Source organism: Trematomus bernacchii, unplaced genomic scaffold, assembly GCF_902827165.1.
Source record: "Trematomus bernacchii unplaced genomic scaffold, fTreBer1.1, whole genome shotgun sequence".
Classification (NCBI taxonomy): Eukaryota; Metazoa; Chordata; class Actinopteri; order Perciformes; family Nototheniidae; genus Trematomus; species Trematomus bernacchii.
The window spans coordinates 989,617-1,005,000 of record NW_022987567.1 but is presented as its reverse complement, the minus strand read 5'-3'; the positions used below and the strand labels follow the sequence as shown (position 1 = coordinate 1,005,000).

General features: G+C 40.5%; 1 protein-coding gene across 1 annotated transcript in view; it reads left to right on the top strand.

Moving 5' to 3' along the window:
* il11ra (interleukin 11 receptor, alpha) overlaps positions 1-11,419 on the top strand; it is a 46,752-nt gene extending 35,333 nt beyond the window's left edge. Inside the window, exons 3-12 of the mRNA XM_034125926.1 lie at positions 1,324-1,390; positions 2,658-2,824; positions 3,464-3,584; positions 4,218-4,378; positions 6,638-6,801; positions 7,362-7,506; positions 7,827-7,907; positions 9,574-9,670; positions 9,933-10,012; positions 10,785-11,419. Coding sequence (XP_033981817.1) covers positions 1,324-1,390; positions 2,658-2,824; positions 3,464-3,584; positions 4,218-4,378; positions 6,638-6,801; positions 7,362-7,506; positions 7,827-7,907; positions 9,574-9,670; positions 9,933-10,011 — 1,082 coding nt within the window. The 3' untranslated portion in view covers position 10,012; positions 10,785-11,419. The remainder of the gene's footprint in view (positions 1-1,323; positions 1,391-2,657; positions 2,825-3,463; positions 3,585-4,217; positions 4,379-6,637; positions 6,802-7,361; positions 7,507-7,826; positions 7,908-9,573; positions 9,671-9,932; positions 10,013-10,784) is intronic.
* Positions 11,420-15,384: the final 3,965 nt, after the last annotated feature.

The window sequence follows — 15,384 nt, the reverse complement described above, 5'->3', positions numbered from 1 at the left end:
AGCTTCTAAATCATCCTTTTGGTACAAATGGACGTTGTATTGAATAAATCAAGCGCTCCCCGTGCCAAACTGACCTTACATTGCCTCTGATTTCACATTATTGGATACTCACTTTAGATTACATTGCTGCTAATATAGTTCCAGTTACAAGTGTGAGTAGCAATGTAGCTATAGGTGTGGTGGGAAATCATGACATAGTCCCCGTTGAAATTGCTAAATTATATTTTGTGAACACCATAAACTAAATTCTACTCACCCACATCATATAAGGGTGGAGACAGAAAACACAGAGATGGATATTTTTCAACCGCAACACATGAAACCAAAGCTGTTTGCATGGCTAGACAGGGTAGGAATAATACAAAAGGTGAACATGTGTATGATGTGTCAATAAATATCAAACTGCTTCCAGATCCACAGGCTAATCAACTTCTTTGGAGTGTTAGAAAACATCTTGTGTTAGAAAACATCTATTGAATCGCAATATTTATTTTTTTGAGGTCTTGTAATGGTTTCTCAAAAACACTTAATCAACTTTAAATTGTAATAACAGCCAGGATGAACTCAGTCAATACTTAATGTTCTTTGTGATATGTTTGAATGAAAAAGTAAACTTATTTTTACGTGGGTTTTATGCCTAAAATGATGTGTTCTTTATACCATGTCAGTTTTTCTAAAATAATATTTAAAAAAACGCAATAGATCGCCATGCTTACAGAATCACAATATACCTCAATATATTAAATCATGATACATATGGTGTCTTTCCAATACACAGCCCTAAAAATGTTAAAGGTTCAACTTCATATGAGGGTGGGAAATATGTCTTGCCTCTGCTTTTGTATTTTGAGGAATAGAGTACTTGTGAAGTCCTCCAAAGCACGCTAGTCGCATGTTCAGTTTGGACTTTGTGAAGTAAAGGCTAGGAGCAGAGGATGGTCGTGAAAAGTATTTCGTCATATATTTTGTCTTTTTGTCAAAAAGCACATTAAGACAATAATAAGAAAGCAGCTCAAAGTTGGCCAAATTGGTGTCATTTGTCAGTGGGATCAGCACTAGTAACTTAACACAGTGCTGAGTAATATTATTTTACTAGTGATAAGAAACATTTTCAGAAAAAGAAAACACTGGAGACTCTTCATGCTGTGTGCCAAAACCTCCTCAGTCCTCAGAATGGTCATGTTATTGTGCTTCTGTCTCTTACTGTAACTCACATTGATAGAGTCAATGCAGACACATGGTATGTCAGATTTTGCAGTGTGCACATGCTGTAAGCCAGACGAACGCGGGCTTTAATATTTTATGTGATGTCTTTGTTTACAGTGTCAGGCGTTCAGTATGCGCTCTTGGAGTCGAATGTGACACTGGCATGCAGGAAGTCACAAATCAGGTAAGAAAGAGAACCATTTCCTTGTTTGAATTAGAGTTGGGTTTCTTTGTCTTCTAATGACAAAGACATTTTTCCGGCACAGTCATGTGGGAGTTCAAAGGTTTTATTCTATTAGCCAAAAAAAGAAACTGGGTACAGCATTTTGTTGGAATAAAGCAGCACATGTTTTGACATTCCAGTAATCACAATAACACATTTATCATAAAAGTTGCAGTGGTATCCATTGAAGTCAAATGAATAGAATGCATTCTAAAGCCACCCCGCTGTATTCATATACTCAATTATGCATATAGCTTTACTTACCTTCCTTAAGATAACTGACAGAATAATAGAAAAACTCCTCCATTTTGTAGGTGGCCTGAAAGTCAATATTTTAGTTTTCAAGGCAAAGAAGATACATTACCGTAATACAAAGGGTTAAACAGTGCCTGCATTGCTAAATCAGGTGCAATAAGGGTACATAATCAGATTTGAGAGAGAGCCAATGGAGCATATCTTTTTAAATAAAATAAAAGTCAATAAACTACTAACACAAATAAGATGGTACACGTAAAATAGAAGTTGTAGTGGCAGTTTATCAAAAGTACATTGTCCTAAGGTCGCTTGCGAATACAAGCTCTGACTCAATGAAGACCCAATGTAGTCACAGCAGGTTTATTCAAAGAAATCACAGCTTTCAAATCCACACGTCTTTTGGCGGCCCACTACCGACTTAAAGACACAATAAAACTCAATATAGTCACTATAGTACTATCACACTATCTCAATGTCCAACTCAGCAAATCTGAAACGGGTATTGCCTGTGTAGCCAAAGTCTGATTTCTTTATTTCATCACATTCTATTTAGCCAACATTTTTATCCAAAGTGACTTATAATAGGTGCAATCAACCATGAAGATACACACTAAAAATAGCAACAATCTAACATAAGCTGTTAATAGATTTGTATTTATTTGAATTAGCCAGATAAGTGCTACAAACATAAGTGAGTATTTATTTTAGTTTTATTTACCAGTCAAAACAGGTAGGTATAATGTGCAATAGGTCTTTTATTGTTGTTCATTACTTATTAGATTGACTAATGTACTAACGGTTGTACTTTTAGTCTGTTATTAGTTATGATACGTACCATATTACCAGCTGTTTCGTTTAAATAAAGGTTATGTGATACGTAGACTTATGTGTTTATATGACAAGGCTTACAGGTTACTGAGTCCTCACAAGCATAAAAACTAGTTATAAATAAGTGTATTATGTTCCCTACCAGGACACCTGTGGTTTGGCATCACAACAACAGCGCCGTGTTGCCGTGGCACAAAGTCACATCTGACGGAACTTTAGTCCTGCTGCACGTCGACCTATCAGCGCAAGGCAACTACAGCTGCTATGACAACGGCGGGCTCCTCCTCCACTCTGTCAAACTCAGGCTGGGCCGTAAGTGTTGTTGTGTTGGGACTTGTCCTGACTCTCCACACCTAATTTAGGAGTTATTACTTTTTTAACAGCTCTGCTATGCTTTTAGTCTCCCACTATGGAACCTTAGCTTTGGCAAAAGAAAGTTCACTTTGAATATTTTAGCCTAAAAGCAGAAATTAATTCTCTGTTTCTCCTCATTTTCATCTCTTGTAAGTTCACCTCAACCTCTAGGTTTGTCTTTCATCTCTATATTCCCCCCCTTTTTTTTTAAATAATTATTTTCTTTTCTAAACATTTTATAAATGATGGCCTTCCGTCTACTACTACTACTAGATCCTATTTCAACGGGGATGATCAGAACAGCGCTACTGCTCCTGAGAGGAAACGGGTCTTATCAGCCGTCAAATAGACAAAGCCTTCCACTTCCTGTAACTGTCTCAAACAGGAAGCGTTTCCCTAAGTGGCCTTCCTTTGGAGGGACGGAGAGTTTTCCATGGTGCTGTCCAAGCCTCTGCTCAGATATTTTGGTTCATGATAGGGACATCAGAGCATAGAGCACTTTGTTTTACACCTAAAGACAAGACATGTTTGAATTATTACACCAGAAAACTCTCTTTCTGTCCTGATAATGAACTCTGTTTGATTCCTGTTTCCCAGACCGCCCCGGTTCGCTAAGCATTTCCTGTCAAGTGCCCAATCACACGCATGTTCGCTGCTCCTGGGTGGAATCAGTGAAGACCTTCCTGCCAGCCCAGTACAACGCCATCCTCTTGACAGTGTGAGTTACTGCAAGTCACACAGCAACGCCCAAGGTCACTCTCAGAATGGACTAGGAACTAACTAAATATAGTGCGTGTGCCACAGAGTTGAATTTTGAATGAAGCGCATTTACTGCGAGCCGTGGCACTCAGTGGAAAATGTTAACCATAACACATTACATCTCTTTTTTTTTACGTTGCGACTGAAGAAACTGAAGTAGCATTGCATTCAGCATTCAGCTGTGGTGACATCTTAGTTATACATTTTTTTTCTTTGCAGTTTCCAGAATACACTTAATGAAATACATCACCCAAAAAAATAAGGGTACATCAACTACTCACCCTGTGAAGAATTCTTGAAAAAAACTGTTCTTCAAGAGTTCAAAAAAGGGTATTATTGTTGATGAATTTAGGTAAATTGCAGCCATGTTTAACAAAGAATAATTTAAAACATCAATTTTTAAACCCACACACAACTCAAGCAGTTTCATTTCCCAACCTAACTTTCCAAACACATGCACTTTTCTTAAATTCAAGGTAACACGGGTTTGAGTCATGTATATATGATTGATATGGTCTTTTTTTATATATACGTTTAAATTGTCCTTCAAAAAGAGAGCGCAACACTTAAACGTTTCTGTTTTGTTTTAAAGGAAAGGTCAGGAGCCGAGGACATGCGTTGTGGACGTCTTTCAGAAGCACTGTGATATAGTTCTTCCTGCCTACTGGAGCTACATCCAAACCCTGAGCGTCCAGGAGACCAACGCCCTCGGGTCCGAGACAACATATGCCCGGATGCATTTACATAAGCTATGTAAGTTCGCTTAAAAACAACAAAAACACACAGGAATGGGTTGAACACACCGTTTGAATGAGAAATGTGTATGACGAGCACTTAAAGGTCACTTATTATACAAAATCCACTTTTTCATGTCTTTTATACATAAACATGTGTAAAGAGATCTGAAAGTTTCAGGAAAAAGGATTCGCTCACTTTTTGTCCTGATCCATTTCTATAAAAACCTGTCTGAAAATGAGCTGATCAGATTTTGGCCACTTTATGATGTCATAGCGATGTTTTGGCTTGTTTAACCATTAGCCAATCACCAACCAAGGTAACACCCCCCAATATCACCTGAATCTCCTCCTAGAGCACCATTGTGTTCTTTTTAACCAAATATCTCTCAGAGGGGCGTGGGGAGGGGCTCCTTATTTTCATCTAAAGTAAAAGACAGAGAATCAGCACTTTTGAAACAGGGCTGAAACAGAGGGGTTTGTGGGATGCTACAATGCACGATCTGTTTGGTATTTGGAGCCAAACACTTCAGAGACATGTTTTGTATATATCTGAGACCTATAATATATTGATGAAAAACAGTATAATAGGGGACCTTTAAGTAACCTTCATGATCAATGTTATAAACTGTGGCCAAATTGTTCAGCAGTTCTGTCTGTAATGTCAATCCCTGGATATTCAATGTGCATCTGCAATTGTCTTTAGTTGTTCCATTTTACTGGTGAATTTAGTTTAAAAAGAACGCGGGGTATAGCAACCCAGTCTCACGGCATTTCGTGTTATAGTCACGAAATTAATTTAATCTATTGATTCGTGTTCACCAACACGATTTTCGCATTTTTTTCGTGTCACACAGAACGATTTTAAAAGCAATGTATTTCTATTGGTAGTATGTTTCGTGCCTGCAACACGTCTTTTTGTCCAGTCGGGTCTTGGAAGACCAGAAGCTGTGTGGTTCATAAAAACATTTTCTTACTCAATATCTTACCCTAAGCCTAACCCTATCCCTTTTTATTTTAAATTGTATAATGTCTGAGTTTTGTTGCCGTCCGTGAGGAAAATAAATGGCTCAGAGCCTCAGAATACTGAAATCTGTATTTTTTGTCATCTTTTTTTCCTTCTAATTTGTTATTATTTGGTGCAGGCACGAAACATACTACCAATAGAAATACATTGCCTCTAAAATCGTTCTGTGTCAGAATACTGAAATCTGTAATTTTTTTAATCTGTTTTTTCTTCTAATTTGTTATTATTTACATTGCTTTTAAAATCGTTCTGTGTGACACGAAAAAAATGGCGAAATCGTGTTGGTGAACACGAATCAATAGATTAATTTCGTGACTATAACACGAAATGCCGTGAGACTGTGTTGGGTATAGACACACACTGGCGTTGTAGCTTCAGTACAACAATCACGTTCAGGCACATGAGTCGAGTGACTTTCATAACCAATGGGCAATATAAAACTATAAAGGATCTAACGCTCCTTAGAATATTTTCTGTTTAATAGCATTGGCTTCACTGCGGTCCAGGCAGCTCTTTTTTTTACCTCATTATCACTTTTATCAAAGTCTTTTCAGGTTCCCTGAGCATAATGCTGCTGCTGTGAAGACAGGAAATAAATCCAGCAGGTGCAATGCTTGTTAGAACAATTGTATTTCTTTAAAACAGCTGTCAAAGTCAGGCAGAGGTGGCCAGACATGAAAACACAAAGAAATGGAACCTTCAAAATATAGGTAAAAAAAGGATGAAGCAAACTATGTCCATTAGGAAATATATATTCATACAACACTCACAGACATACACACACAACTTTACTGCTGCACATATTCTTCTAATGGGTTTTGTGACCTTTCCTTTTTGTTCGAACGACCTCAATGATCTTGTTTTGCGTGAGTGACGTTCTTGTTGCTCTCGAGGCATTCACAGCATCCTTGAGTCTTTATAGAGGCTGGTGTGCCAATTGAATAATGCCCAAGGATTTTCACAACCTCTGCAGACTTTACGTCAGAGTGCACTTTATAACATTAAGAGACGTGAGTGCGTGGGACAAGATTCAGAGAATGAATGGATCGTTTCTATGATAAACAAGGTGACAAGGTTATAGCGCATTCTCAGCTTGATTCTCTATGCATTTTCCCAAAGCTGCAAAGATAGATCATTCATACTTTATTTATACTTTCGTTCCATTCTGTCATGTTTGACTTGATATGTTGTTTAGCTTGGTTCCTTTTAACCAACCATGGGCTGAACCCTACCGTCTGTCTTCCCTTGCAGTGAAACCAAATCCTCCACAGTCGGTGTTGGTGAACGAGTTAGAAGGCTTTCCAAAGAGGTTGAACATCTCGTGGGAGCTTCCCTCCTCCTGGCCGCAGAGCCTTGGTTACCCCCTCCTGTTTCATATCAGATACAGGCCAGAGGGCTTCGTACACTGGTCAAATGTCAGTAAGCACTCGTTTGTATTGTTCATCCTGATATGACTTTTGCATCCTGTCAAAAATGTACATTGTATACTTTATTAAAGGGAATGAAATTGTAGTTTATCACATTATACTAGCAATTGAAACTATCTTTATTTTCTTCACTGTGATTGGTCCCTATAGCCCTGTAGTGTGTTATATAGGTTTTAGTGCATGTAAATGGTCTGCAAAGGAAAACATTCCAGCCAGAGGCAGTTTCTCTCCCACCCCTTTGTTGTCTACATAACTATATAACACCCAGCTAACCAATCACAGCAGACTGGGCTCTGGTTTCAGACAGAGGGTGAAAAGAAGTTCTGCAGCACAGGCAGTATGAGGAAAATAAAGAGCTTTTTGAACCTTAAAGTATGTAAACATGTCACAGTAGAGGCACAAAATATAAAATATGAGCCTGAACATGTCGATAACAGGGCCCCTTCGATTCCCCTGGCATGTATGTAGTGAGTGTTCGTCTAATTCATTCAGAACCCATAATAATGCCCAGAACTATTCCCTGTCCTGTCTCTTTCTCAATCTTTTAGGTTTTAGCCGAGCATAGTCCAGTGGTGATATTGGACGCCCTGGCCGGTCGCTTCCATGAAGTCCAGGTCTGTGCACGGGACGAGCCGGACAGTGAGAGCCTGTGGAGTGAATGGACGGCCGTTTCTCTCTGCAAGCCGTGGGAAGGTACGAAAAACAATCTCAAAATGCTTCACCGAGGACTCTTTACATCCTTACACAACGTCACTTAGGCATCTGACTTCCTACGACTTTCTACTATACGCATATTCATTGTTGCTCACAATATGTATCTGTGTGTGTGTGTGTGTGTGTGTGTGTGTGTGTGTGTGTGTGTGTGTGTGTGTGTGTGTGTGTGTGTGTGTGTGTGTGTGTGTGTGTGTGTGTGTGTGTGTGTGTGTGTGTGTGTGTGTGTGTGTGTGTGTGTGTGTGTGTGTGTGTGTGTGTGTGTGTGTGTGTGTGTGTGTGTGTGTGTGTGTGTGTGTTAGGTGTGTCCTCCCCAGACCCTACAGAGGTGTTCCCGACAGACCCATTTCCAGAACCCGAAACCTCCACTACAAAAACAGACCGTAAGTCATTTAAAATGATAATTACAACATTACATTTTGGATGTTTATATTCACTGTATGTGTTTTATTGCTGCAGCACAAAATACCGTTGTTTTCCCGCAATGTAGACTTAAGCCTTTTGACACTGAAATGAAATGCACCCACTAAACTTGTACCATTATATTCAAAAAGAAAAACATCCATTATGTTATTAAAGTGAATTCATTACCACAGTCAAGCTGATCCAACTGTTTGGGTTTCTATGTGAATCATAGCTAGTCAAACAGCAGGCTAGTGTGTTTATTCTCCTTTATTTGGCACCTACAAGAACCCTGTCACTCATTAATGCTGCAACAAGGCAATATTTACCGTCATACTCTAGATAGAGCAGAACAAGCACCAAATGACACATAACTGCAGTGAATTGTACCTGCAGGGTGTTGTGTTCTCTGGGCCTTGGATGAACACTTAAGTACACAGCAGCTCACATATAAACGGGCAAAAACACAGACGACATGCACATCTCAAATATACACATGCAGGAAACACACAACAAGTATGCACAAGGATGGAAATAGACACATTTTGCCAGGAGAGGCGTTGAAGATGCTCTGCTGTGAACCAGATGTCTTCTTTGTGTGTGTGTGTGAGTGTGTGTGTGAGTCCACCGTCATGTGCAGATGTGCTCATAAATCTTTGTGTGTTTTTTTGCACATTTGATCGTTAATGTGTGGCTGTGCTTTGATTTTGTTTTTAGTCTTCTTTGTGTGTGTGAACGAGAGTTGTTTACTCCTCTCAGTGCGATGAATGCATGTTTGTGTGAACACTACATTATGGCACATTTCAAATGAACTGAGAGTAATTAAATCTAGAAGCACACACAAACTGCTATTTTTTTCTCAGAGGCAAACAAACGGGGAACATTAAATGGCAAAAAAAGATGAAATGTATTTTTTTCACACATCTATATTTTAATGAGTTTTGCCAAGACGAAAACCCAGACATGAGTGGACTGCATCTTATTCACATGTGCCCTTTTTTGCTTACCTATTTCTTTGGGAAATGTTTAATTTGAACTGTTGTTTTCACTGATAGGAACATGCTTTAGTGCTCCTTTAAAATGCCTAATCCTGTGTTTCATCTACAAAATATTTCCCCCCGTTGCCCAGTTACTTTGTTGTCTCCTGGAGTCCAATAGATTTACAGACATGAGTGAAAGGGGAACCCTCTTCTTTGTGAAAATAGTATATACCGTCACATATAGATGTGGGTGTAGAGCATTTTGTTATTTTTCACAATTGCAGTTATAGTAGACGTTTAGAAGTGAAGATAAATGCTTTAAGAGACTGGAATTGTGGGTTTTAGAATCTTGAAAAATGCTTTTTAGGGTTTCCCTTTCCAGTAGTGTGTTACATAGCTTTGTTTCCCAAAGTGACATCTTTGCAAAGTTTCTCTCCCAACCACCCCCCCCCCTGAAATACCAATATGAACCAGAACATTAGCATAATAGGACCCCTTTAAAAGGAACCCTGTCCTAAACTAGATTTTTTTTCCCGTCTTGAATTACTTTAAAAATTCCTTCTTTGAGTCAGCTCTCCTCCTTTTTTACTTTCACTTTCTCTCTATCTCCCTCCCTTGTTTTGCTGACCCCCCCCTGTCCCGCCCCCCCCCTCTTTTCTCCATTCAGCCTCTGTGGACGAAGGTAATTTGGGTTTGGTGATTCTGCTGGTGTTGTTCTCCGTGGTCATCCTCACCACCGTCCTTTCCCTCATCTTTGTCGTGTGGTAAGACCCACACACCAACACACACACACACACACACACACACACACACACACACACACACACACACACACACACACACACACACACACACACACACACACACACACACACACACACACACACACACACACACACACACACACACACACACGTATCCCACATCCACAGGCCACAGCTGTGTGGTCTTACTCTATTTCTTTGTATGTGTTTGACACTCTTACGTTTATTTAGTCTCTTCTAACCTATTGTTGTGTGTTTCTAGGGTAAGGCAGAGGCGGCGTAACCACGTGACCAAACAGCAACTCTCCTCTATGGTCAAGATGAAGTCCATGCCAATCTAATGTGAGACACTTAAATACACAGACAATGATCGTTTTCAGCTTTTAGTTTTGTGTTTTGACTCGAGTTTTGTGACAGAGGAAATGTCCCTCTCACACTTGTCTCGTTGTCTGCTGTGAATATGTTTGGTTCTCATCATACGGCCACACACTGGGGCGTATGCTCTTAGTTTAGCCTGTTTGGCACACGGTTTTAGAGCTCTTGGTGGCAAGCAGCCTCTGCGGCGAAGCTAATTAAATCCTAATTAAGTGTCACTTTCAGATTTATATTAGTGCCACGAGATGCCCTCAAATGGGAGTTAGAAAGCTCTGCCTTAGTACGAACTGAGACACTTCAGAGTGCTGCTATAAACAACATTCAGTCCTTCAGATAGTCAGCCAACATGTGATTATAACACACACACACACACACACACACACACACACACACACACACACACACACACACACACACACACACACACACACACACACACACACACACACACACACACACACACACACACACACACACACACACACACACACACACACACACGCACACACACACACACACACACACACACGCACACACTCAGATTATAACCCGGAAAGTATGCCTGCATATATTTCATTCAGCTCTGTTATTTAAATCTGAAATGTCAAGGCAGTGCTTAATTACGTTATGATTTATGCATGTTTTTAAAGTTGCCTTTTTCTCTCTGTCACATCTCTCTTATATGTTTTTCCAAACTCTCTCTCTCTCTCTCTCTCTCTCTCTCTCTCTCTCTTCTCAGGTTGATTTCCAGCATCTTCTCCTTGTCAGCCCGTTGTAGGGCTCCATCGAAGAATCAGCGTCTGCCTTTACCGATGCAGCAAGCTGATTGTCCATATTGAACTACATTAACCAGAATGCATCAGCCAGGATCCAACCAGGACATGGATAAAAAAGGGACTTTGTGGAGTAGGGTAAAGCTACACAGCAAGCTGACTGAAGGGTAAGATTTCCCTGGACATATTCAGTTGACACATCAAAACTCAACTACCCACAATGCATCAGCAGACAGGGAAAACAGACCCTACTCTATTTGAGGAGCGACACTGCATCAGGACATTTGATTTCACCCACCTCCATTGCTGCTTCAGGTGACTGACCCCTCCCCATTTGAGAGGAGCCATGTTTCTGAACTCTTTAAGCAACACGTAACCACAGGAAGTGCAGCTGCCGAAAAAAGGAGAACATAGACATTTCTTTTGGGGAAGGGGGAGATTTTTTTTCTGGGACAATTTTCCTTTCTCCCATCAACCAGAACTCCTCACATTCATTCATTTTTTTCGTTATGACATCGACCGACTCAATGCTGTGAAGGAAGAGTAACGCCAGTGTGTGCATCTGATGCCAAAGCAGCAGATCAGGGCATTAATGGTCTCAGCTGGGGGGGGGACGTGGGGGGGGGGACATGGAGAATAATATCCAGGGGGGAGGGGGGCGGTTGCTTGTCCAGACTTCATTTCATTTATGACAAGTGACTACATGTTGCACGATTGTTTTATTGCCTGATGTCTATGCTGTGTTCACACCGGACGCGATGCGACGTTTGATGGCGGCGCGATTACATGTAAAGTCAATGCAGAGACGTGGACAGACGCGAATTCGCTCCGACGGCGCGCATGAAGCGGTGGATGCGGCGCGAATCACACGATTGAGGCGATTGAACGGTGCGTTCAATTTTTTCAACTCGAGCGTCAAATTCACGTGACGCGTTCTCGCGGAAGCCAATCAGCGGTGAGGATCTCAGCCGCCGTCACTGACGTTCAACCACACAACATCAGCCGTTAGCTGTTAGCAGTTAGCACACAGAGCTCACAGCTCCTCATATCCGTTCAGAAACTGGACAAAAGTTAAACAAGTACAAACCACAGACTGTCTGTGTCATGGTGAATACAGTCGCTGCTTATTTATGTCTGTAGGCCGTTGTTATGAGTGTGGAATGAGCATATACAACGTTAGCTTAGCCTGGTCGATCCGATCTTCATTCAGAAAACACGCATTTTAAAAGGTTTTTCGCCTGCCGTCTTGTCTGCAGACTTGTCAGAGCATTAATTCATGGTTGTTACTAACCAGTATCAGTATGTTGTTACTTCGGCATCATTTAGAAACGTGTATTACAATTTAATCACGGTAAAATATGTTCATTTGTTGTAGTTGTAGCTCCCGAGCCAGCGCGTCTTGTTTGAATGATGCGAGTAAACACAGCTGGCAGCCGCGGTGAAACTCCAGCGTTTAGAGCGATGCGATAGGAGCGATTAGAGCGAAGCGAATAGTCGCATCGCGTCCGGTGTGAACGCAGCAACAACAGGTGTTCTTCTGATACCTCTTTGTGTCCATGGTTACTGACTGTGTGTGAACAGAACACACACATGGGGTTAAGAGAAGAGAGACTGGCCTTCACAAACCACCAGCATTATGACAATACACAGATACTTAGCTAGATAGAATATATTTAAAGAAAATGAATATCCACTTGTCCTTTCTTGTGTCATATTAAGCTGCATTCACATGATACGTGATTTCTCTCTGTGTGCAGAGACTTCAAAGTCAACTTTATTGTCAATCTTTCTGTGTACAGACAGAGAGATCGAAATACCGTTTCCCACAATCCCGAATATAAAACAAATGTATATTAAATATGTGTGCAAATATGTATATATATACACAAATTGCCGTAAACAGTCAGTTCAGTTTCGTTTGTATTGTTTCCTGCTAGCTTGATGTGATTTGTTGCGCGTCGAAAGGTCAGGTAACTTGGTCTAAAGTGGAAATCATTTTACTTTGAGCGCATCGCTTGAAGACAATTTTGAGCGATATGATACGGCGATGGTAGCGCTTCCGTATAGTCGGGTTGAAACTGCTTTCTCCATAGAAACACAACAGCAAGGGCAACACAGAGCTGTTTCGTTTGTCATGTGAATGCAGCGTTAGAAAAACCATGATAACAGGCTGGTTCATTTATAAGCAGGACAAATGTTTTAAGCACTTTGCATCAAACAGTTACTTAGGAAACATGGAGTAGCATTATGGTCTTTCAGTTGTGAATTTGAATTGTCGGCTTCACCAAGTGGTCAGTTCACTCATAGGAGTCTATGTAGCTAAATCAGATCATTGTTTTAAGTGCTGGTGAACATGAGAGGATCACCAACACGATGAACTGACAAGAGCGACTCTCTGAACTCGTGTCGTCTCACCAATTGGCGGTCAATGAGTAATCTCTCGGTGGTTAGCGCTCACCACATAAAGCCCCAAATAGCTCCACATTAGTCAATCTGGTTTAGTTTGCAACCTGTCTGCAACAGATGGAAGGTACACAGAAAATATTCATTTCTTTCTTTCCTGGTCTTTTGGTTATGTTTTTTTGATTTAATCCAAAGCTGATTCATTGATTGGTTGAATGATAAACTGACGGAAACAAAAGGTGCAAGTCAAACTTGTTCCCGTTTGACGACTGTATTTTCTCCCAAGCTAGCTCCACATATTATGCATGGATCCAGTTGAAGCTTTGTTTTGTATATTATTGTATATCACACTTTAAAAAAATACATTTCGTGTATGTTATTATAAATGATGTTTATATGTAGAGAAAAACACATTATCAAGGGAGGTTTCACAGACATGGTTTACCTCAGTCTTTGTAACGGACACATTAACCCCTAATAACCGACCTGTTGGAGCCTTTTACTGAAAACTACATTTGATTCAGTTTGGAAATAATCATATACAAATATATTTTTTAAAAGGTGTCTAATCAGAAGACATGGCAATACATATTTAGTAAGTTCTTCATATTATATCGTTTTTGAGGCTGAACATTGTCAGGTAAAATCCCAAAAGAGGAGACTTCCACAGAAGTTGTTATTATTATTATTGTTATGGAGTGACTGAGGATAAACAATGTCTGCAGAAGCTTCCCATCATTGTGTATTTGTTTCTTTGTCCCCAGTATATGAAGCTGTTACTGTACCATTACTGTATGGACAACGTGTTTACTGAACTTCATCATGTCTTCACTTTCATGTTCACTCATTTCTCTGCGGTCACGTCAACTACATGTTCCTCTCTGGCTAACCCAGGGGCAACTTTCACAAAAAAACTCACAATGTTGCTAAAAAAGTGTTTGTCTTTTGACATTAAGTCGCCAACCATTTCCTCCAATCTCTAAGACTTACCTAGATCTGTAATAGATTTATTTTTGTACATGCTTTTCTAGGTCTTGAAGGTCTGGTTAACCTGAGATCAACTCAAACACTTTAAATCCCGTTAGGAGAGCCGTCAAAAAAGACACTTTTACTGCGTCACATTTGATAAACAATCGATTTAATTGGATTTTATTTGGGTCGTGTGCAGTACTCTGTCCTGTATATCCCGTTCAGATTCATCTATTTTCTCGATGTGGTGTGTGACACACCACCGTTCTGTTTCCCTTGTAGTGTTTTCTCTGTTTCTTTGTGGTCTTTCTCTCTCTTTCTGCTGACTGTATGTGATGGCAGATGGAGCCTGTTGCTTTTAGTTGTTAAATATCATCAGGCATCCATTCTCAGATGTACATAGGCCCTTTCTCATGTCATCAAATGTCCCATCCTCGACTCCTCGACTCCTCGGTCCTCCGGTAGTGACCCGGAAATGAATTTTAGCGCGCCATGTTGAAGGACATCTCATTTCTCGAAATGCACATCGAGGACCGAGCATCGAGCGTCGAGGAGGCTCTCTGGAGGAGCTATAACCGAGGATACACTGATGGGTCCTCCACAGTCCTCCACGGCTCCTTCGTGGATGCATTTCCGGCAACAGTGATGTTTCAAAGAGTCGAGACGCACGGCCGGACTTATCTCAGCCAATGACAGCTCTGCATGCATCCCCTGGATATTATTTTATTAACTGCTTTCATCGCGACGCGATGTTTACAGTGAGAACAGCTGTGAGGTCCGTGCAGAAAGCAGAGCAGTGTGTATAATATATATCATATCACTCAGTATAACAGGCCTACTCTCTTTATTTGCTTTAGTTTAGTAGATATCTACAAACAAAGTCGATATTTTTCTAAAACCATTTAGTGCTTCACATAATAAAATACACAACGGCTGTAGCCTGATTATATGCTTTAGGAGCTGTAGGTGCGTGTGTGTGGTGTAGGTGTGTGTGGTGCAGTGCGTAGATGCAGCGGACAGACAGGTCTCAGTTGGTTTGGTGTCCTCTGCTTACTTGTAATACTTGTAAATAAAACTTTTGGCCCGTCATTTATTTCCCTCATTGTAGCGACCAGAGAGGGGGGGGGGGGATATATCCAGTCTCTGATAGTGTTACGTTATTATGAGAGTGCTCTGTTTGATTCTGAAATTGTA